The sequence below is a fragment of the Chlorocebus sabaeus genome, chromosome 24, assembly GCF_047675955.1.
Source record: "Chlorocebus sabaeus isolate Y175 chromosome 24, mChlSab1.0.hap1, whole genome shotgun sequence".
NCBI classification, from domain to species: domain Eukaryota; kingdom Metazoa; phylum Chordata; class Mammalia; order Primates; family Cercopithecidae; genus Chlorocebus; species Chlorocebus sabaeus.
Genome location: NC_132927.1, coordinates 67,993,996 through 68,017,322, shown reverse-complemented (window position 1 = coordinate 68,017,322; position 23,327 = coordinate 67,993,996). Strand labels below are relative to the sequence as shown.

The following is a 23,327-nucleotide window of genomic DNA, read 5'->3' as shown; positions in this document are numbered from 1 at the left end:
CTGTTTTCCATAATGGTTGAACTAGTTTACAATCCCACCAACAGTGTAAAAGTGTTCCTATTTCTCCACATCCTCTCCAGCACCTGTTGTTTCCTGACTTTTTAATGATCGCCATTCTAACTGGTGTGAGATGGTATCTCATTGTGGTTTTGATTTGCATTTCTCTGATGGCCAGTGATGATGTTTTTTAACTGCATGTGGTAGAGGATGCTCCTTACGGTTTCCCGTTGCAAACATTTATTCCTTGATTTAATCCACCACCACTATGACCACCATTACTTACGGATTCACCAAAAATTGGGTAAATAATTATCTTACTTGTTTTTATTAATCTTTTTAAAATCTATGCATAGCTCACATTTGTTTTAGCGTTTAATATTAGAAGAATTTGGGGTCTTTATTTAGAAGTTCGGTGATGTTTTTGTGACCAGGCATATGCCGTAGAAACTTAACTCTTGTTTATATCAATTTGCCTGTGGTGAAATTGGTTCTATTATACATTGTTTTGCCTAAAGTCCTAGTTTCCAAGAACATATTGACGATGTTAAGTGAGAACTTGCTGTAATTAATTTGAGATTTCTTTTTTCTAATGCAAGTATTTTACTGCTATATATTTCTCTCTAAGCATTGCTTTATCTGCATCCAATAAATTGTGATGTTGTATTTTCATTTTCTTTCAATTAAAAATATTTTCTGATTCCCCACAGCACTTCCTCTTTGATATATGGTTTTTTAGAAGTGTGTTGTAAAATGTTCAAATATTGGGGAATTTTTCAGATGTCTTTATGTTATTGATTTTTCTAGCTTATTCCATTATGTTTAGAGGGGCGTATTTCATGTGATAGCGATTTAATTTATTAAAATGTGTTTTATGGCTTATTTAGTAAATGTCCCATGTACTCTTGACATAACTTTTGATTTATGTATTTTGAAGCTCTGTTGTTAAGCATGTCTACACTAAGGGTTGTCATGCCTTTATCATATGTATTGTCCTTCTTTATTCCTAATATTGCATTGGTCTGAACTCTCCTTCGTCAGATATTGATATGGCTGCTACAACTTTCTTTTGATTAGTGTCATATTTCTTCATCCTTTCATCTTTTTTTCGAGATAACTTTTGGAACACTTTCATCAACAGAATGGAAGTACACAAATGAATCTTAAAACCAGCTGGGTGCAGTGGCTCACACCTATAATCCCAACACCTTGGGAGGCCAAGGCCGGCAGATCACTTGAGGTTAGCAGTTCGAGGTCAGCCTGGCCAACATGGTGAAAACCTGTCTCTACTAAAAATACAAAAATTAGCTGGGTGTGGTGGCACATGCCTGTAATCCCAGCTACTTGGGAGGCTGAGGCAGGAGGGTCACTTGAACCCGGGAAGTGGTGGTTGCAGTGAGCTGAGATGGCACCACTGCACTCCAGCCTGGGAGACAGAGACTCTGTCTCAAAAAATAAATAAAAAAAATAAAACCAGTGCATCAATGAGTAAGATCTAACACAAAAGTACCCATACCTCATGATGAAAATATAATCAGGTGGAGGAAGACAAAAGTCTAAGAGAATGGAGGAGATATGCATATGAGGAAGGAAGGACTCTGGGACTGAATTATCAGATGGACTCAGCAGATGTCTTTAAGTTTCACATACCCTGAGCCCCTAATCAGTGGTTTGAGACAAGCATTATATTTGGTCACAGTGGGTATATGCTATGTCCAGAATGGGAAGAAAGTTCAGAATCCTGTGGAGACTGTAGACACTTAACTCTATAATAATGAGGTGGAGGGTATGAGGATGCTAGAGCTCTAGGGAAGCTCTTTCTTTGTGTCATTAACCACACTGCAGCAAGATATGGTAAAAAAATTATTCAAGTTACTAGTTTAATGGAAGAGTCAAAGTGGCTACAGGAAAGGTTCCATGAAAACATCCAACTGGCATGGAGGAAATAAACATTCAGCCACTAGAGTAGTTATGGTGCCACGCTCAAGAGTTGGTAGACGAAAGGTGTTCTCTCTGATTGACTTATAAAAGACAATCTTTCTTCACATAGAGGACTAGAAGGTTCTATCAGTACTGACCTTTTCCTGTTTAGTCTTATATTTTGAAGCATCTCTGGGTTTACTGCTAGGATCATATCACTCATCAGCTTCAGGTGTAGTTTTGTAATGGTGCCAAGTAGAGTTCTTAAAAACTGGAAATCTCTCAAATGATTCACTTAAAACAGCCTTTAAATAAGTGACAGCATCAATACCCATTTATTCCATCACATAGTATTAGATCTCCTTAAAAATATATAGCACGCAGATGAAAAAAATGGTGACTTTTGACTGAATCCAGCCAAAGGGACAACTCTTATAGGCTATAGCTATGTCTATTAGAATTTGAATACATATAGTTTTAAAAAGATGCATTTTCAAAGTGAGTCACCACCACCTCGGTCACTTATCTTAATGAATAAATCTTTTCTTTTAACCCAAATGACAAGGGTTTTAAAAGCCAAATATCTCTATTTTCTGTCTTCATGGAGTGCTACTGTTGTTCTCACTGAGTTCGTGAATTGCATGTATAACAGATGTATAGGCATATAAACTACTTAAATAGGTTTGTCTGGAGCTTTGGCACTGACCTCTTCAACTTCCACCTCTGGAGCTACCAGCTAATACCATTCACACAGTCACTTGGCTGTTTCATATACATTGTTCACTACATCAGCCACATTACAGGTGAGATCACTATTTCTTCTGTGTTTAGAATGAGCAGGGATAGTGTCACCATCAAACAGAAGTGCGTGCTAGTTAATAAGCATGTGGGAAGAAATGGAGTTGGGATAAAACCATTCTGGAAGATACTGGCAATACTACTAATAAAAGACTCAAACACATAATTTTTCTTGTATTCAATCACTCCATGTACCACTATAGAAACCACATTTTTCTGACTTTCATCAGTACTTATTGAAAGTACTTATCTAAGACCTGTGGATCTTCAGATCTTCAGGGCTCTTATTTTTAAATTTTTTTTTTTTTTTTTTTTTTTTTTTTTTTTGAGATGGAATCTCGCTTTGTCGCCCAGGCTGGAGTGCAGTGACTCACTCAGTCAATGCAAGCTCCACCTCCTGGGTTCACGCCATTCTCCTGCCTCAGCCTCCTGAGTAGCTGGGACTACAGGCGCCCGCCACCATGCCTGGTTAAATTTTTTTTTTTTTGTATTTTTAGTAGAGACGGTGTTTCCCCATGCTAGCCAGGATGGTCTCAATCTCCTGACCTCATGCTCTGCCCACCTCGGCCTCCCAAAGTGCTGGGATTACAGGCATGAGCCACCGTGCCTGGCCCTTATTTTTATATTCTAAAACTTCAAGAAAGTTCTGCATATACCAACTTTGAACCAATCCCACTGAAGGCCTGTTAAACCACTTACCCAGCAGAAAATTGGCTTCATTCACTGTGTTAGCTGGTAGCACAGGAATCTCCCTTTGAAAATCATATATGATGTTCTCTCAAGCCATTATCTCTCCCAAAGTCCAGGAACTTCTTGATGGAGAGTGATGATAGCAAGAGGCACAGATAGCAATTGATGTACTTGGGCACTGGTTGCTTTAGTAGCCACCAGTGTAGCCATAGCCTTGCCATGACAGTGCACAGACCTGCCTAGATGCCTGGGTGGACACGGGGGTCTATGCAGCCAGACCATTTGGACTAGGCGTGTTCTTCATGAGTGAACCCCTGTTTCAGTTTCAACCTCAGCCTTGGCCCATTGGTACAGCCACTTCAGCAGCTCCCAGGCTAAAGCTACTGCTCTTGGCTTCCCCAGGCCCTATCCATTCTTTTACTTTTAACTTATTTATGCTTTTACATTTAAAATAAGTTTGTTATAAATAACATATAGTTTAATTTTGATTTTTACATCTAATCTGTCAAATCTGTTCTTTTAGATGATATTTTAGACCACTTACATTTAATGTAATTGTTGATACAGCTAGTTATATTGAAATCTACCACCTTGCACGTTGTTTCTATTTGTTCAATCTCCTCTGTTTTGCTTTTCTCCTCTTTTTCTGTCTTCATTCATATTCATTCTTTTCTATGATTCCATTTTATATCCACTATTGGCTTATTAGTTATACCTTAAAAGCTTTTTTTGTTGTTCACCTTAGGGTTTATATGATACATTTTAATTAATCATGGTCTGCGTCCCAAGAAGAGTCATAATTTGCTTTTTATCAAGCCCCTACAGCTCTAGAACAATTATGACCTAAATATTAGTATCTAGATTCATTGCTATGATGGTACAATCACTTCATAATTCTTTTTTCATTATTTTATGAGCAAAATGTTTATAGGGAAAGCATATGAAATTTGACATATAAATGCCAACAAAATAGTTGGAAAAGGAAAGGCTATCATTGTTGGTAATGTTCACGTATCCTTAAATTTCACCAACACGACATATGAAAAAGTAGTTGATTATTTGCCTTTTGTTTTCAAACAGATATTGCAGCTGTAGAAGAATGGTTGGTAAGGATCACTTTACATCATGGACTAAATATTTATGCTACTGAAGGAACTCTATTGGATCGTATTCGAGGTAAATGCCAACAGACAGAAGTAAAATGGAATTCATATATTGTTTCAACAAACTTTGACGTCTGCTATATGCCAGATTCTGAGGTCCTAGAGATTAAAAAAAGAAAAAAAAGAGAGAGAGTCATGACCCTTGAGGCACTCACAATCTGATAGGACAAAGAATTAAATACATGTGGGTAAATTATTAACAGAGATCTGCAAAGAGTGCTATAGAAATATGGAAATACAGGCTGGGCAGGGTGGCTCACGCCTGTAATCCCAGCACTTTGGAAGGCCAAGGTGGGCAGATCACTTGAGGCCAGGAGTTTGAGACCAACCTGGCCACCATGGTGAAACTCCATCTCTACTAAAAAAAAAAAAAAATACAAAAGTTAACCAGGTGTGATGATGCACACCTGTAGTCCTAGCTACTTGGGAGACTGAGGCAGGAGAATCACTTGAACCCAGGAGGCAGAGGTTGCAGTGAGCCAAGATTGCACCAGTGTATTCCAGCCTGGGCAACAGAGTGAGACTGTGTCTCAAAAAAAAAAAAAAAAAAAAAAATACATATTTTACTGTGGCCATATTGAGGGTCATTATAAACAATGGCATATAAAGTTGATTATATTTACTTATTCCAAAAAAGTATGTAGTTTTAAGTAGCTTCCAAATTTAAAAAAAAAAAACAGTGTTACTAATTGTCCAATAGTAATTACAATACTGTCTTTGGGACTCTGATAGTTTGGTATCCTATGCTACTTTTTAAGTCCTGAAATATCAATATAAAATTGTTATATCAATTTTTAAAAGATCTGAAATCTGAATCATTTACAAATTGAGATGCACCTAAAATATTACATACTGTATTAAAATGCTAACTTACATTTGTTTAGAATGTACTGAGGTATAATTGCAACAAAAAGCTTCACAAATTGGTAGATCTTTGAAAGCGCCAGGTGCGGAGATGAGATTGATCTGTTTGAAGAACTGAAAGGAGATTAGTGTTGCTGAAGCATAGTAAATGACAGAGTGGTGGATCATGAGTTTGGAGAAGCTGGCAGGGATCTTGGTAAAAAGTGTGGACTTTATTGTAATTATGATTTAGAGCCACTGGGATATTTTAAGCAGAGAAGTAATAAATTCTGATTTATCTTTTATAATGAAAAGATCATTTTGGCTGCTGTGTAGAGAATAACTCTTGAGGAAGGATAGCAAGAATGGAATAAAGGAAATTGGTAGCAGTTGTTGCAGTAGTCCCCCTTAAGAAGGTCTGGAGTAGATGGACAGTAGCATTAGCAGTGGAGGTGGTGAGCAGAGCCTTCAGAATACATTTTGAAAGTAGAGCTGCTATGGCTTCTTGGTGGATTAAGGTGGGGGAAAACAGAAGTAACAAGGATGATGCCTGGATTTCTTACTCAAACATTCAAGTAGAGGATGTTATCATTCACCAAAATGCTGAAGACAGGAGGAGCAGACACTGCGAAATAGGAATCAAGAGTTAAAGCTAGAGTTAGAAATCTTTATTCACTCCTGAACTCAAAAGAGAGTGTAAAACCTTGTCTCTGTTTCCTTATATCCAATCCACACCCCAAACCACTCATTTATTTCCATCTCCTCCACGCTACTCAAACTGCTGCTAATCATAGTCACCAGCGACCTTCATATAGGTCACTTTTCTGTCCCCTTTTTAGCTTCTTAGTAGCTGTCAAAACTTTTAATCACTTCTTTGTTCTTAAAATGCTTAAGATTTTAGTACCTGACTTCAGGAGCTTGTATATAAGTAGTGGGGCATTGTCAGCTCAGTGATGTCCAGTGGTAGGCTGTATTCTCCCTGACCTGGGTGTGAATGGTCTGCAAACACATACTACACCCTTTGCCCCACATTTCTTTGAATTCTGGAATGACTTCCTGGTAAATTAGTGTAGTTAGAGATTGTGTCTTTTTCCCTTCTTGGCTGTCCCTGTGCTGCATTATGTCTACCCTGATGAAAAGTTAGCTTCTTGCTTTGCACAAAGTGAAAAAAATATCACACAAAGTCTTTGGGTTTGTAGCAGATTTTGTTGAAAGGTGGGGAGACAGAGGAGAATGTAAATAGCTAAATAACTGGTTATTAGTTATCTCTGCTCTTAAAAGTGCTTTGACTATTTTTGAAATTCAGATAGCAGTAGTCTTTCAAATTGCCCTGGCTTACTTTTTGTACTCTTTTTTTTTCTCATTTTTTTCCAAAAGAAAAAAAAACCCTCCCTTTTTTTAATGCATGAAAATTCGACTTTAGCTCCAATCCTTTGCATATCCAAAAGTAATATTTTAAGTGTTAAAATTTGTGAAGCCTTGTCTGATGATGTTCTTTCAAAAGGCTCATTGTCTACCCTGGTCTGGTGAGGAAGAATGTACCCTGATTCTTCTACTTACAGTGAGTACAGAGTCCTATTGGAGCACCTGGGAGGAGAGCCTCACTTATTCTAGGACATCATGGAAGGCTTCCCAAAGAGGGAGACATTCATATCGAGGACTGAAAAATAGGGTTGTGAGAAAAACAGATATTTAAAGCCCCATGAACCAGAGCCTCTAGTGGGAGGGCAGTTCTGGCAAGAAGTAAAGCTGAGGAACCAAGAGGACGTTAGATTCTGGAAGGCCTGTTTTGCCACGTGAAAGACCTTATTCGCCACTAGTGCTACTATTCTGCCTGTGCTGCATTGGAGATGCCTCACCTCTGATTGCTTTTTCTTCTGCATCTCATTCACAACTTCTATCTTGCAGAAATCCTTCTAAGTCTCTTGGCCCCTAATGATAACTGTCCCTGTTCACCACTGCTACTCTGGATTTATTCTCATTTTCATCTACCTACTGTTGTTTCAATGAGATTGGGAAGAGAACAGAAAGTAAATGAGTGGGCTCCTGAAGCAGAAGTTATAAATGTATTCTGTGATTCTGCAATTCCATTTATACAGATAGATCCTGTGGCAAATAGTATTTTTCAACTATCTTCCAGAAATCCCTCTAAGTCTCTTGGCCACTAATGATAACTGTCCCTGTTCTCCCCTGCTACTCTGGATTTATTCTCATTTTTATGTATCTACTGCTATTTCAGTGGGATTGGGAAGAGAACAAAAAGGAAATGAGTGGGCTCAGAAGTTATAAATGTGTGTATTCTGTGATCCAGCAATTTCATTTCTAGGGACAGATCCTGTGGCAAATGGTATTTTTCAAATGTGGCCAAAGCAATCTCTCCCATTCCACATGCTGCAATGTAACCTTGCCAGCCCCCCATCAAGGGGAATTAGACTTTACTCCTTATATCCTGGAAAATAGTCACTGACTGATTTTTAACCAATGCAGAGTGAGGTAATACACCTTTTTTGAACTATAGAATGGTTTCTTTACATAGTTCTTTTAAAACCTTTAAAGGAAAGTAGCAATGTTCCATTTTCAAGGGTGCTCCCACCATTTAAACACCCAAATTTGATTTCTGCAGAACCGATTCTTCAGTGGGCTCCTGGGGTTGAGATTCCAGAAAGTGAGATGGGTAAAATATATCCACATGTGGTAGATCTCAAAGTGACAAAATGCCCCTGCGCCAACGACGTGGCATTACTAGGCTTCGTTATGGATACACTACTTGATGGTAGGTTTATAGCTTCATTAAATGTTGATGTTGGCATTTGTATTTTATAACAGTAATGTTTAACTGGCAGCAGAAATAAATGCATAGACATAGGGAAGGAAAATTTTTTCCTAAAAATATCTAAAAATTTATTCTTCAATACTGTGTGTTGTCTGCTTGCAAGTGTGATATACTAAGTATGTTTTCTTGCTGTGACTTTTTGTCATGTTAATTGTGACTTTAGTGTGTCTCCTAATTTCCTTTATGCCATGCCCTCCATTAATATGTTATTTTCTCCCAGAGATTATCTGCTATTCCTGCCATGTATAAATAGGTATTGTTGTTCCTGAAATACCACATTACTTTGTTTATGTTTGCATTTTTTTCATTACTACTGTAATATCTGAGAGCATCTATATAGGGAAAGAAATAACTGTTTCTCTCTATATTCATTCCATAACACTCTACTACCAAATGTATGGATTTTCCACACCAAGTGATTCTCCAGTTCTCTGTGGATGACCGAGTAGGTGCCCTATGGTTTAATTCAATTCCGGCACTAGCTATCTGGAGTTAGCACAGACCCTCCTCCCTAACCAACAACAGATTAAGGGCTCAGTTCCCCAAGACTGTCCCCCAATTCAAATGCCAGTCACAAGTCCTAGGCTGTAGTTCCAATCAACTAATTATAATTTGGGGAGGTCCCACAACCCCTTCCTTGAGTTCAATAATTTGCTAGCACAACCCATAGAACTCAGGGGAACATTTATTTAGGTTTGCCAGTTTATTATAAAGGACAAAACAAAGGATACAGTAAACAGTTGGGCAAGGTCTGAAAGATTCCCAAGTAAAGGAGCTTCTGTCCCCGTGGAGTTGTGACACGCCACACCCCTGGTATGTAGATGTGTTTTAGCATTCCAAAACCTGCACTGTAAGGATTTTTATGGAGGCTTTATCACATAGACATGATCAATTATTTATTCAATCTCCAGCCCCTCCCCACTTCCTGGGAGATACACTGAGGGGCTGAAGGCTCTAAGCTTCCAATCGTGGCTTGCTTTTTCTGGCAACCACCCCACATCTTAAAGCTATCTGGGGGTCTGTCAAGAGTTGCTTCATTAGAATAAAAGACAATCACATCACCCAAGAAATTCCAAGGAATTTAGGGGTTCTGTATCAGGAACTGGGGCCGGAGACCAAATATTTGAACAAAGGATGTTCCTAGCACTCCATCATGCAGGAAATTGTGGGGGTTTTAGGAGTTCTCTATCAGGAGCCAAGGAAAACCAGATATATATTTCTCATTATATCACAATATTATAATGTCATTACACATTTCAACTACTAATAGTATTATTCTAATTATTGTTCCTAGCTAATTGATGACCTCCTAGACCCCAAATTCAGTGAATATAAAGAAAAATAAATACATATAAAAATTAAAGAATAAGAAACAAAATGTTATTACTTATAGATAATATGTATACCTACATAAAAATCCAAAAAGATCTATAGGAAATCTCAGAACAAATATGGGCATGCTGGAAGGTTGTGAGATAGAATAACAATGTATAAAAATCACTCCACCAAGGACTAATTAAAGATTACAATTTTAAAAATCCTATTAAGGTAAGAAATCCCAAAAAGTACCCAGTAATAAAAAAGGAGTTGCAAGGCCTATTGTGTAGAAACTATAAAACTAATGAAGGTCAATATAAAAGACCAAAATAAATAAGAGATTTCATGTTTATAAGCAGGAACTTCTGGTATTATAAAGATTTATTTTATAAATAAATTTATTACAAATAAAATTTATTACAAATTTATCAATCAATTCAATATGATTCCAAGAAAAATTATAACAATGTTTTTGGTTTGTGTGTGTGTGTGTGTATGTGTGTAAAAATTGGCAAGCCAAACACAAAATTCATATGGGAGAATGATACACCATGAATAGCAAACATAATTTTAGAGAAAATAAAAAGAACAAAACTTTGTCCTAGCATGACTTATTATAAAGCAACAGATTAAAACAGTATGCATCAGTATAGGGATAGACAAATAATCTTGCCCAAATCTCTTTGACTTCCTAATGGCTTACAGTCTGCTTCTGCTGAATTCCTTTAGTTTTACTAGGTTGGTGCAAAAGTAATTGAGGTTTTTGCAGTTACTTTTAATGGCAAAAACTGTGATTACTTTTGCACCAACCTAATAAATGTGTCTTTTTCCACTCTCTGCTGTCATATGCTACACTATGTCAATCCAGATAGAAACTTGGCTCCTTTTCTTATCTTGTTCTGTGAATAGGAGGTCCTAGCCAGGACCACCTCCTCCTCCTCTTCATCCAAACACCAATACCTACCTTACTTCCGTGAGCCACAGGAGAGGGGTCATTCTCAACTCCTCATGCTTGATTCTGCCTTACAAATGAAAGTCATGGGAGAGAAGCAGCAGTCTTAATTCCTTGGGATCACACTCATGAGGCCACCTCAACCACTCAAGAAAACAAACAACTTCAGCAACAGGTTCTTTAGGTGAAACCACCTTTTCCCCAACTGGTCACCACTGCGCTGAAGCAAAAAAGGAAGTTCTCACAGTATCAAGCTGTGACTGCCTAAACCAGCAATCCTTTTTTCCTTTTTCTTTTTCTTTTTTTTTTTTTTTTTTCGAGACAGGGTCTCTCTCTGTTGCCCAGGCTGGAATGCAGAGGCACAATCACGGCTCACTACAGCCTCAACCTCCTAGGCTCAAGCAATCCTCCCACCTCAGCCTCCCACGTAGCTGGGATTACAGGTGCACACCACCACACCCAACTAGCAATTCCTTTGTGAGGCCTTGTTTGTCCTCCTGGCCTTCATACCACATGGAGTTAATGGTGGGAACAGCTATGCAGTAGCCCCATGTACTCCAGTTTGGACTTATTACTCCCTTTCCTCCTCTAGGATATTCTTCAGATATAAACGTCAGGTCTCCCATCAGTTACCAGAAACATAAACCTCCCTAGATCATTTCTGGTTATCCTATCCCACATACTGTTCTGATCATCCTCTAATTTGATTCAAACTTTTATCCCTCTCTATCCACCCAAATCCTTTCATTGGAATTTGTGGCCTGTCATTAACAAACTCCCCCATATCACTCACTTTTTTTCTGAATGGTCCCTTAACTTTCTTTCCATAAAGAGTGCCTGGTCATCCCCAGATGACATTCTTTCCCCTCAGCCCTCCCATATATCACATATCTCAAAACCCAGGTGGGGATTGTTGTCTTTGCTCCTTAGGATTACTGCTTAATCATTACTCCTTTCATCTTGTTTGAAACATGGAACTTTTTTGAACTCAGACTTTACCTCCCTCTAACTCTTCTTGGTTGCCAGCATTTGGTGACCTCCTCACCACTCACAGTCATTCATTTACAAGTTTAACCTCTGGGTCCCTGCCTTCCTCTCCACTTGACTTTCATCACTATTTTTGGTGACTTCACCATCCATATGGGTGATCCACACAGTAAAAAGTACCCAGCTTCAAGGCTTCTTTTCGTACAATGATCTTTCCCCTATCTTACTCCTGTGGTAGTATCCTTCTTAAAATTTTTTATTTAATAATGTTAACTTTTATTTTAGATTCGAGGGGAAGTACATCACCCTGATACCAAAACCTGGCAAAGACACAACAAAAAAAGAAAACTAGAAGCCAATATTTTGATGAACATAGACAGAAAAATTATTGACAAAATAGTAGCAAATAGAATCCAGCAGCATATTACTAGGCAGCTGTAAAAAAAGAGTGAGTTCATGTCTTTTGCAGGGACATGGATAAAGCGGGAAACCATCATTCTCGGCAGACTAACACAGGAACAGAAAACCAAACACCACTGGTTCTCACTCATAAGTGGGAGTTGAACAATGAGAACCTATGGGCGTAGTGAGGGGAACATCACACATCAGGGCCTGTCGGGAGATGGGGGAAAGAGGAGGGATAGCATTAGGAGAAATATCTAATGTAGATGACGGGTTGATGGCTGCAGCAAACCACCATGGCACATATACACCTATGTAACAAACCTGCACGTTCTGCACATGTATACCAGGACTTAAAGTATAATAAAATAAATAAATAAATATTATTAAAATAAATAAATAAATAAAATTTAAAAGATAAAAATAAAAAATAAAAAGTTAATTCAAAGCTGGGCACAGTGACTCACACCTGTAATCCCAGCACTTTGGGGAGGCTGAGGTGGGCAAATCACCTGAGGTCAGGAGTTCAAGACCAGCCTGGTCAACATGGTGAAATCCCATCTCTACTAAAATATAAAAATTAGTAAGGCGTGGTAGCAAGTGCCTGCAATCCCAACTACTTGGGAGGCTGAGGCAGGAGAATCTCTTGAACCCGGGAGGTGGAGGGTGCAGTGAACTGAGACTGCACCATTGCACTCCAGCCTGGGTGACAAGAGCAAAACTCCATCTAAAAAAAAAAAAAAAAAAGTTAATTCATCACGATCAGGTAGGCTTCATTCCTGGGATGCAAAATTGGTTCAACATATGCAAATCAAGAAATGTTATTCTTTTTGCTTAGGAATACTTTAGCTATTTGCGCTCTTTTTTGGTTTTGTATGAATTTTAGGATTTTTTTTCTAATTCTATGAAAAATGGTGTTGGTATTTTGATGGGAATTGCATTGAATCTATAGATTGTTTTGGGCAGTATGGATGTGGGGGAAAGGGAATGCTTATACACTGCTGGTGGGAATGTAAATTAGTACAACCTCTATGAAAAACAGTGTGGAGATTCCTTAAAGAACTACAGGTAGATCTACCATTTGATCCAGCAATCCCACCACTGGGTAGCTACCCAAAGGAAAAGTCATTATATGAAAAAGACACTTGCACATATATGTTTATAGCAGCACAATTCACAATTGCAAAGATGTGGAACAAACCAAAGTGTCCATCAACTAATGAATAGATAAAGAAAGTGTGGTATACATACACCATAGAATACTACTAAGCCATAAAAGGGAATTAAACAATGTCTTTTGAAGCAACTTAGATGGTGCTGGAGGCCATTATTCTAAGTGAAGCAACACAGGAGTGGAAAACCAAAAACCATATGTTCTCACTTATAAGTGGGAGCTAAGCTATGAGCAAGCAAAGGCATACAGAGTGATATAACGGACTTTGGAGACCCAGAATGGGGAGGTTGGGAGGGAGGTAGGGATAAAAAACCACACATTAGGTACAATGCACACTACTTGGGTGATGGTTGCACTAAAATCTCAGAATTCACAGCTACATAATTCATCCATGTAACAAAAAACTACTTGTACCCAAAAAGCTATTGACATTTTAAAAATAACATAAAAATGTGATTTACCATATAAATAGAACTAAAAACAAAAGCTATATAATGATCTCAATAGATGTGGAGAAAACCTTTGATAAAACCTAACATCCTTTCATGTTAAAAACTCTCAACCAACAAGACATTGAAGGAACAGACCTCAAAATAATAGGAGACATCTATGACAAACACACAGGCAACATTATACTGAATGGGCCAAAGCTAGAAGCATTCCCCTTGAGAACCAGAACAAGACAAGGATGCGCATTCTCACCTCTTCTATTCAACACAGTACTGGAAGTCCTAGCCAGAGCAATCAGGCAACAGGAAGAAATAAAATGCATCCAAATAGGAGAAGAAGGCATCCAATAGAAGAAGTCAAACTCTCTCTCTCTGCTGACAGTATGATTTTATACCTAGAAACCCCTAAAGACTACCAAAAAGCTCCTAGAACTGGTAAACAATTTCAGTAAAGTTTCAAGGTACAAAAATCAATGTAGAAAAATCAGTAGCATTCCTATACACCAATAGCATTCAAGCTGAGAGCCAAATCAAGAGCACAATCCCATTTACAATACCCCACTCCCACATACACACCTCCCTAGGAATACATCTAACCAAGGAGGTGAAAGATCTCTACAAGAAGGAGTACAAAACACTACTGAAAAAAATCATAGATGGTACACACAAATGGAAAAACAGTTCATGCTCATGGATTGGAAGAATCATTATCATCAAAATGGCCATACTACCCAAGCAGTCTACAGATTCAATGCTATTCCTATCAAGCTACCAATGTTATTTTTCACAGAATTAGAAAAAACTATTCTAAAATTCATATGGAACAAAAAAGAGCCCAAATAACCGCAGCAATCCTAAGCAAAAAGAACAAAGCCTGAGGTATCACATTACCCAACTTCAAACTATACTGCAAGGCTGCAGTAACCAAAACAGCATGGTACTGGTACAAAACCAGACACAGAGCAATGGAACAGAATAGAGGATCCAGAAATAAAGCCACACCCCTACTACCATCTGATCTTCAACAAAGTTAACAAAAATAAGCATTGGGGAAAAGACCCTATTCAATAAATGGTGCTGAGTTGGCTGGCTAGCCATATGCAAAAGAAAAATGAAACTGGATCCTTGCCTTTCTCCATATACAAAAGTTAACTCAAGATGGAGTAAAGATTTAAATGATTATGCTCCTCACCTTGTCATCTCTAATGTCAGTGTCCCTGAAATCTGTAGTACCTGCATCTTACGCTCTGTCCACGGCCTCTTATTCTTTCAGTCTGTTCTAGTACTCACACTTCAACATTTCTTTGATCTCATTGAGATCTTAATCCATTGTCACTACCACTTTTTTTCACTACCCAACATCCTCATTTTCCTCTGTTCTCACCATAATTCTCAGAGTCCATCTTTTTAAATACTTTTGTAACTCCCTTGCCCTTCTTTTTCTTCCTTGCCTGCCCAACCCCAACTCTAAAACCACCTCTGCTCCTGTCCTGGAAGAGCAGAATATTGCTGGGGAAAAACTGCATGCTAGTCTCATTTTGACATTTCACTGACCAGTCTCACTCTAAATTCATGATCATGAATCTTAAGTGGGCACTCAGCACTGCCTATAAAGCCTACTGCCTATAAATCCTATCACTCTTCCCTCGTATATTTATTTTCCCACTCTGCAAAAATAAATTAATAACACTTCTTTCCACTCCTCAAATACTCTTCCTCTCTTACTCTTGGCTGTTCGTTTATATAATACTTCAGAGAAAATAAAGATTGATTATAGAAACCACATTTTTGCAACTGGAAATGTGCCATCATACCTGCATTTGTATGATTTGCCTTTTCTGCCTCTTGCACTGTAAGAAATGTCTCTACTGCAATCAAAGGCTACCCCTCAGCCCTTGTGTTCTGGATTCCATTCCTTGCAGTCATCTGAACAACCTTGCTCTTGCATCTGTTGTGCAATTCTCATTTTTCTCTCCAACATCATCACACTCTTCCTCCTCATTGGATTGTATCCATTAGGATAGAGACATACCCTAATATCCCCCATCTTAATTAAACAAAACCTTCATTTATCTCGCTTTACTTCCATCTCCACTTCTCTGTTCCCCTTCAAAAAAAATATTTAAGGCCAGAATTTAGTGTAGATGATGCTGTTTTTCCACCTCCCGTTTTATCTTCTTTCCACTACAAATCAGACTCTGGTTTCCATCACTCTTCTAAAACATTTCTTCTCAAGGCCACTCACAATTTCCATATTGCCAATTCCAACAGCCAGTCTTTTATGCCCATTCTACTTTCCTTTCCAGCAGCATTTAACACAGTCGACCAGTCTCTGCTCAAAACACTTTCTTCTTTTAGCGTTTTTGATAATACTTTCAAGTTCTTTATCTTTTCTCATTGGTCACTCTTTAGTTTTCTAGGAGGGCTCCTTTTTGGTGTGACCCCTAAATGCTGATGAACCTAGGGCTTTGTTTTTGGCTCTCCTTCCTTAAGTTACCACATTCTCCCTCTGGACTTGCCAGTCTGATGGTAGTAATGTCATCTTCAGGCTGATGATTCCCAAATCTGTATTGCTGCTGCTGACCACCCCTTTGAAACAAAACTACTCCTCTCTTCAGCTGTCTATTATGCATTTCTTCTTGATGGCTAATGAGCATCTCAAATACAGCAAGTCTAATCCAGAACTCTTGATTCATCTCCCTCGAAAAATCTGTTTCTCTCCAGTATTTCTCATCCCAATTAGTATTAAATTGGTCAGAATTGAAATCTAGGACACATTCTTGACTGCTCTTACCCTCACAACATTCCCCGACTGTGCTGTCTCCAGGGTCCATCCCCAATGTGACCACTTCACTTCTCTGCTAAAATCTTAGGTCAAGTCAACATTTTTTTTTATTAGACTAATTAACAGCCTTTTAAGTAATCTCTCTATTTCCATTCTTGTGCCAATACAAACCAGCCTCCATACACCTACCAGAATGATGTTCTCAAGTATAAACCAGATCACATCACTTCCCTGCTTCCAACACTCCTGTGGCTTCCCTTTGCCGTTAGAATAAAAGCTAAACTTTTCACAACGGTCTGCATCAGCTTCTAGAAGCCCTGGGATAGTTTGTCACAGAGAGTAGCCTGTAACTTAATTTTAGTCTGTAAATATTAACCAGCATAAAGTGTTTATTTGATTATTTCTGCATTAAATAGTCATTTTTTGCAAGAATCTGGTCATGTGATAGCATGCTGGACATCTATAATTATTCCCACTTAAAATATTCCACCGTTAGGCTGGGTGGTGGCTCACACCTGTAATTTCAGCACTTTGGGAGGCTGAGGCGGTCAGATCACTTGAGGTCAGGAGTTCGAGACCAGCCTAGCCAACATGGCGAAACCCTGTCTCTACCAAAACTACTAAAATTTAACCAGACATGGTGGTGCACACCTGTAATCCCAGCTACTCAGGAGGATGAGGCATGAGAATTGCTTGAACCTGGGAGGCAGAGGTTGCAGTGAGTGGAGATTACACCACTGCACTCCAGCCTAGGTGGACTCTGTCAAATAAAAAAAAAAAATTCCACCATTATCTGTAAAACTAGATTTAACTCTTAGAAAGGCAAAGTTTATCTTTAGTTTTCCTCTTCCTGGAAAAAGTATACAATAATAAATAACACTTCCTTCTACAGCTTTCCTTAAACAGAAAAGAGCTGGCAGTTAAAACTCACACTTCACAATATGACTCGTTCTACAAATGTCCTCTTTTGGAAATAAAGTATATGCGTTAGATTGCCAAGGGTCCTTAGCCTCCCCTCCTCCCCAGCCCAGTAGTTATGTCCTTTGACAAAACTTCAGATCAGCACCTCACATTTAAAACACAAAAGACTCCAGACATTCCTACCTAAGACCAAGAAAAGATGGGGTCGGGGAGCAAAGTACTTTTAGGATTTGTGATGTGTTCAATCTTCTTCATTTACAAGGTTTTAATGAAACTTTAGCAAAAGTTTTTTCTATTTTTAAAATCACAAATAAAAAAGTAAATCATAGTTTTTCCTCTCTTGGAGTTTACATTTTAATTTTCTTCTTTGGAGTTTTAAAAAATTATTATTAACTAAAATTATATTCCTGAAATAGGAGCATCTTTATGCTTAGAAGGGTACTGTTAGGGAGGAAAAATTTTCCTCTGTTCTCTTATGCTTAGTGAATAGGGCTCTATGAATTAAATCGACAAATAAGAGATTTTTTTTTTTTTTTTTTTTGAGATAGGGTCTCTCTTTGTCTCCCAGCCTGGAGTCGCATGATCATAGTTCACTACAGCCTTGACCTCCCAAGCTCAAGCGATCCTCTCACCTCTGAGTAGCTTCTGAGTAGCTGGGACTACAGGCATGCACCACCAGGCTAATTTTGCATTTTTTGTAGAGACAGGGTTATACCATGTTGCCCAGGCTGGTCTCAAACTACTGGGCTCAAGTGATCCTCCTGCCTCGGCCTCTCCAAGTGCTGAGATTATAGGTGTGAGCCACCATGCCCAGCCCAAATAACAGATTAACAGGATAAAAGGCACAAAATTTTTTTTTATTATTTATGTGCATGGCAGTCCACAAAAAAGAAATGAAACTCAAGTGGTTAAATCAGGAAATTATGTACCATTTTCACAAAAGAAGTGGATTTAGGAATCAAGGAACAATTAGCTGTAAGGAAGTTGTGACTAGAAAATATATAGGGGAACTAATGACAGATAAGGGCTCCCTATCTCCAGTGATAAAAATGCTCTTTTTTTTTTTTTTTTCTGGTACAAGGGGCAATTTATGCTTGCTTTTAAGCAGATAAAGGGAGGGTAGAGACTGCGTTTATTGATTCTCAATTGCCTTCAGGTAAAAAAAAAAAATCCTTAAACCAAAGTGGCATATTTTGGTGTGGCATATTCTGATGCCCTTCTATGTAAAAAAAGATGGAAGATACTTTAAGAGAATGAACCAATACCTTAAGAGGATTGATTTTAAGGGCATATTATTCCCAGCAGTAATCATTCTAGGAGTCAATCAGATGGTTGGCTAATATTATGTGGTGTAACTTTAAGTTACTTCATCTTCCCAACGCTTGGAGAAGTGAGAGTCAAAGTGCTGAGAGGGAGTTGAGGCAAGAGAGGACAACAAGTTGGAAGATGGAACTGACTCTGGGCTCTTGCCCCTGAAGGCCTAACACCATACAATTGAGTGACTCACCTTGTAAAGTTGCCTGGCTTTAATTTTCCTTTTCTTTCATGGCAGGTGTTTACGTAGGCGTAACCTTTTGTGGATTCTGGCATTATTCTGATACCACATGGTTTAACATGACAGAGGCTATCTATTCCCTACTTGAAGGAGGTAACTCCTCTAACATTGCCTTCATCTTGAGCATTTTACTTATATCAATATTTGATTAATATCTATAAATTGTCTTTGCTTCACTAAGGAGCTCACTTTTTTCTTAATTTTTAATCTATGGTATGATTTCTTGGTTTAGAACATGAAGACCTTTCATTGGTGGATATGGTTTTAACAAATCATTTTTTAGTCGTCCTCACCTCTTTGGGCCTTTTTATAAGTGAAGATCTTCGTTATCCATCACGCCACATTCTATCGGTATGTAAACTGCTTTGTAACTAGTAGCTAACCTTAAATATCTTCTCTGACACAAAAAGAAATATTTAATACTTGAGTTATGTGTGGTGTATCTTAAAATTGAAATGCTTCTTTCTTTCGAAAAACAAAGGCATAATACAGCAACTTTTTCCTTTGCCTCGTGGTGTTGAATATGTAATTTGGAAATGGTGCTAGTTTTATTGCTGTATGAATTTATAGTAAGTTTTAAATATATACATGTAGAAAAGATCTGTCTACCTACCTATTGATTGATCCATTTATTTATAGCTAGGTATGTTACCCAAATGCTTTAAGGTAATTTATAAAGCCACATATAGTATTACAAAGTAACATAAGTGAAAAGTAAGTATTGGGATTGAGCAAAGGGAAATACATTTAGGTGAAGATTGTTAATATGGATATATCATAAAATTCTTAAACATGTTAACAAATACCTCTCAAAAATTACCACAACAGAGATAAGACCAGCAATAAAGACTTGGGATCAGCAGGAGAAAAGATAGAGGGAAGTAAAGAAGGGGAAATGGTATTGATTGAGAGGCAGATATTTCTTATATGTGGTAATTATTATCTTTCTTCAGGTATAAGAATATTCACATATACCTGAACCTTCTTCACCATCTCTGAGAAAGTACCATTTGTTGCTCAGATGACTAGTGGTTCTGGTTTTTTTTTTTTTTTTTTTTTTTTTACATGCTTATTATATAATTGCTAAAACAGAGAGCTGAAACCAGGAACGCTACAATGGCTTAAATTCAAAGTGCAGAGAAGTAGACAGGGATTGTATATTATAAGTCCTGATCTCCGGACTACTCTGGACTGGGCAGAAGAAACAGAGTGGCAAAGGAGAAAATAATAGGTTGAGGGTGTGCCTTCCTAAACCCAAATGGGCAGCAGACTTGCATATGCCAGCACACTTCCTTTTTTTTTTTTTTTTTTTTTTTTTTTTGAGACTGAGTCTCACTCTGTCGCCAGGCTGGAGTGCAGTGGCATAATCTCAGCTCCCTGCAATCTCCTCCTCCTGGGTTCAAACAATTCTGCCTCAGCCTCCCGAGTAGCTAGGATTACAGGCATGCGCCACCACACCCAGTTAATTTTTGTATTTTTAGGAGAGACGGAATTTCACCATGTTGGCCAGGTTGGTCTCGAACTCCTGACCTCGTGATCCACCTGCCTCAGCCTTCCAAAGTGCTAGGATTACAGGTGTGAGCCACCGCACCCGGCCTACCTGCATACTTCTTAATTCTTCCATTTAAATCATTAAAAGGCATGGTTTTCTTCTGGAATCACACTAAGGTATAAGTAAATTAATAAAATAATGAAATGAGGCAAAGACTGATGGGGAAATTCCCAGGATATTGTATAAACTATATCAGAGTCTGCTTTTAATGTTTGGCTATCCTAACTGCTAGGATAGAAAAAACATATAATTTTGGTATAATTTTTTTCAAGGAATGTATATGGTTTATTTCCTTTGGTATAATTTAAATTGCTATGTTTTGTTAGGCCTTCTGATATGCAAGCAAATATTAAAGTTTTTTCTTTTCTTCTAGTTTTCCAGAGCAGACTTTTGTGGTTTTGAAAGGGTAAGAAGCTTTACATTTCCCAGGGCTGGTTAGAAGATATGTGTTTACTTGGTGACTTGAGAAGAGATGCAAGTCAATAATTCACAATATATGTTATTCCAGTTACTATATTATTTATAGTTTAAACAAAATATATATTTAAATATATATGAATTTGTAGCATATATTATTTATATATATATTTGTAGCAATCATTAAGCAGTGCTCGCCTCCTCTGCTTCAAAGGAAGAAGTGCTCCTCCCTGTTTCAGAGGCCACCCTCACCTCGTCTCCTATGCTATGTCCAGGCTAGCTGTGGTTGTTCAGGTCAGATTCTGCACAAGGGCACTTGATTGAAGACAGTAGGTGCTGGGGTCTGGCTAACACTTTACTCCCCAATCCATCTACCCAGGCGTAAGTCTCTCCTACTTGGAGAGAGGGGTATCTTTTCTAACTTACACAAAAATGTCACATAATCTAGTCACTGGTCTGCTTCTGGCCTTTTGGGGGATTTTGTTCCATCAGTTATCTCCTCTGTATGTTAAAAAGTCAAGTTTTGTGATTAAAGGACTAGGTCATTCCCATCGGAATATAAGCATGCTTCGGTTGGAAAACCACAAATGAAATCATGAGTGTTCCTAGCCATTTGCCATATGCCCTCCCTATTCTGTCCTCATAGAGTGAGCAGATGGCTGTGAACCAGGAAGGTGGCCCTCACCAGGCACTGAATCTGCCTGCACTTTATCTTGTATTGTGCAGGCTCCAGTCTGTGTGCACATGTGCATGTGCACATACACCCACATTCACACTGTCTGTGAGAAAGGAGCATTTATGTCTCAGGAAGCACATAGAACTGACTAATTGTCATACTAATCAGAGGACAAGCAAAGCGGAGAACTAAGAGAGCCAGATGGGCAAAAATGATTTGTATTATAAAGAACAGAGGAAAATAACTGTCAAAATAGAATTCCATACCTAGCTAAACTAAATAACTCAAGAATGAGAGTGAAAAGAAAATGTTCACACCTAAAGACATTGGGAGGGTTTACCATCCAGAAATCCCTATGAAGGAGTAGGATGCCAGAAGCAATGAGAAAAACTAGAATGTAAGTTCTAAGACCTAGGAGAGCAGGAGCCCTGTCTATGCTGTTCACTACTAGATCCCAGTGTCTAGAATGGCACCTGACACAAGGTATGTACTTAGTAAATATGTGTTCAAAGAATGGAATTGGTATAAAAAATAAGTTATAGCCAGGTGCGGTAGCCCACGCCTTTAATCCCAGCACCTTGGGAGGCTGAGGCAGGTAGATCACCTGAGGTCAGGAGTTATAGACTAGTCTGGCCAATATGACGAAATCCCATCTCTGCAGAAAATACAAAAATTAGACAGATGTGTTGGTTCATGCCTGTAATCTCAACTACTCGGGAGGCTGAGGCATGAGAATTGCTTGAACCCAGAAGGCAGAGATTGCAGAGAGTCGAGATCACACCACTGCACTCCAGTCTGGGTGACCGAGCTGGACTCTATCTCAAAATAAAAATAAAAATTAAATAAATAAAAAATAAGTTATACATTTTGTGTTTAATAATTGGATGGAACCAAAACTCTAGACAATATAACAAGGAGAAATGGCAGTAGTTTTCAGTGGATAATAAAGCATTTAAGACCTTTGTAAGGAGAACCAATATGGGGAATAAGTTAAGAATTTGTTAGAAAAATATGTAATTCAGCATATATGTTAAGAATTGAAGGATAATTATCAAAAAACTAAAATAAAACAAAAAGAATATAACCTAAAGCTTCCAAACCTCCAGAGGAAGGAAAACAAGATTAAAGAACAATCCATCTATTCTACAAAAAGGAAGAAAGGAGAAGAGAGATAAAGGTTAAAGAATAGAAAAACTACGAGGTAAAACAGTAGAAATAAATCCAGATATCTCAGCAATTACAATAAGTGGAAAGGAACATTATAGGAAACTGAAGAAAAGCTAATAAATATTTTAAAAAGTTACACCTAAAGAAGAATCACACAAAAAGTAAAATAAATGGACGGAGGAGACTGTGACCTTTAACTCTGTTTAGCTTTCATCTTCAGCCTACCTGCCTGCTAAGTCAAAAGGCTGCTGGGGTCACTGGACAGCTGGGCTCACTGGAAGCCTGCTTTGAGGAATCTCACTGAGGAGATCTGGCATGCCATTACCTCACTCATGGGTTACCTAAGAACAAAGTGCTTGGCAACACGGAGCGGGGAGTAGAGGACTGGAAGGTGAAGGATTCTGGAGGGAGTCTGACTGGCAGAGCTCCACGAACTCCTAGGGAAGGGTTCTCTCAGCTTTGGGAGTGTGGCTAAGGGTGAGGCTGGAGATAGGCCTACCTGGAGGGCTGCATTCTCCTTGTGCCTGAGGTAGGCAGGCTGAAGGAGGCCTGGAAAGAGGGGAGCCCCTTCTGTTTCCAAGGTGGTGGCATGGCAGCCCAGAGGGCTACAGACCACTTTGCCATCTATTATTCCAGTTGTCAAAATTCGAGGTGCTCCACAAACCATACCTGAGCCCATACTTCAAGGCACGCTTAAGTAGCCTGGCATTCTGCGAGCAAAGATCATTA

At 38.5% G+C, this 23,327-nt stretch overlaps 1 protein-coding gene across 1 annotated transcript in view; it reads left to right on the top strand.

Moving 5' to 3' along the window:
* Nucleotides 1-23,327, top strand: part of CATSPERB (cation channel sperm associated auxiliary subunit beta) — a 150,867-nt gene that overhangs the window by 18,356 nt on the left and 109,184 nt on the right. Inside the window, exons 5-9 of the mRNA XM_073010823.1 lie at nt 4,486-4,581; nt 8,035-8,184; nt 18,784-18,879; nt 19,019-19,137; nt 20,712-20,744. Coding sequence (XP_072866924.1) covers nt 4,486-4,581; nt 8,035-8,184; nt 18,784-18,879; nt 19,019-19,137; nt 20,712-20,744 — 494 coding nt within the window. The remainder of the gene's footprint in view (nt 1-4,485; nt 4,582-8,034; nt 8,185-18,783; nt 18,880-19,018; nt 19,138-20,711; nt 20,745-23,327) is intronic.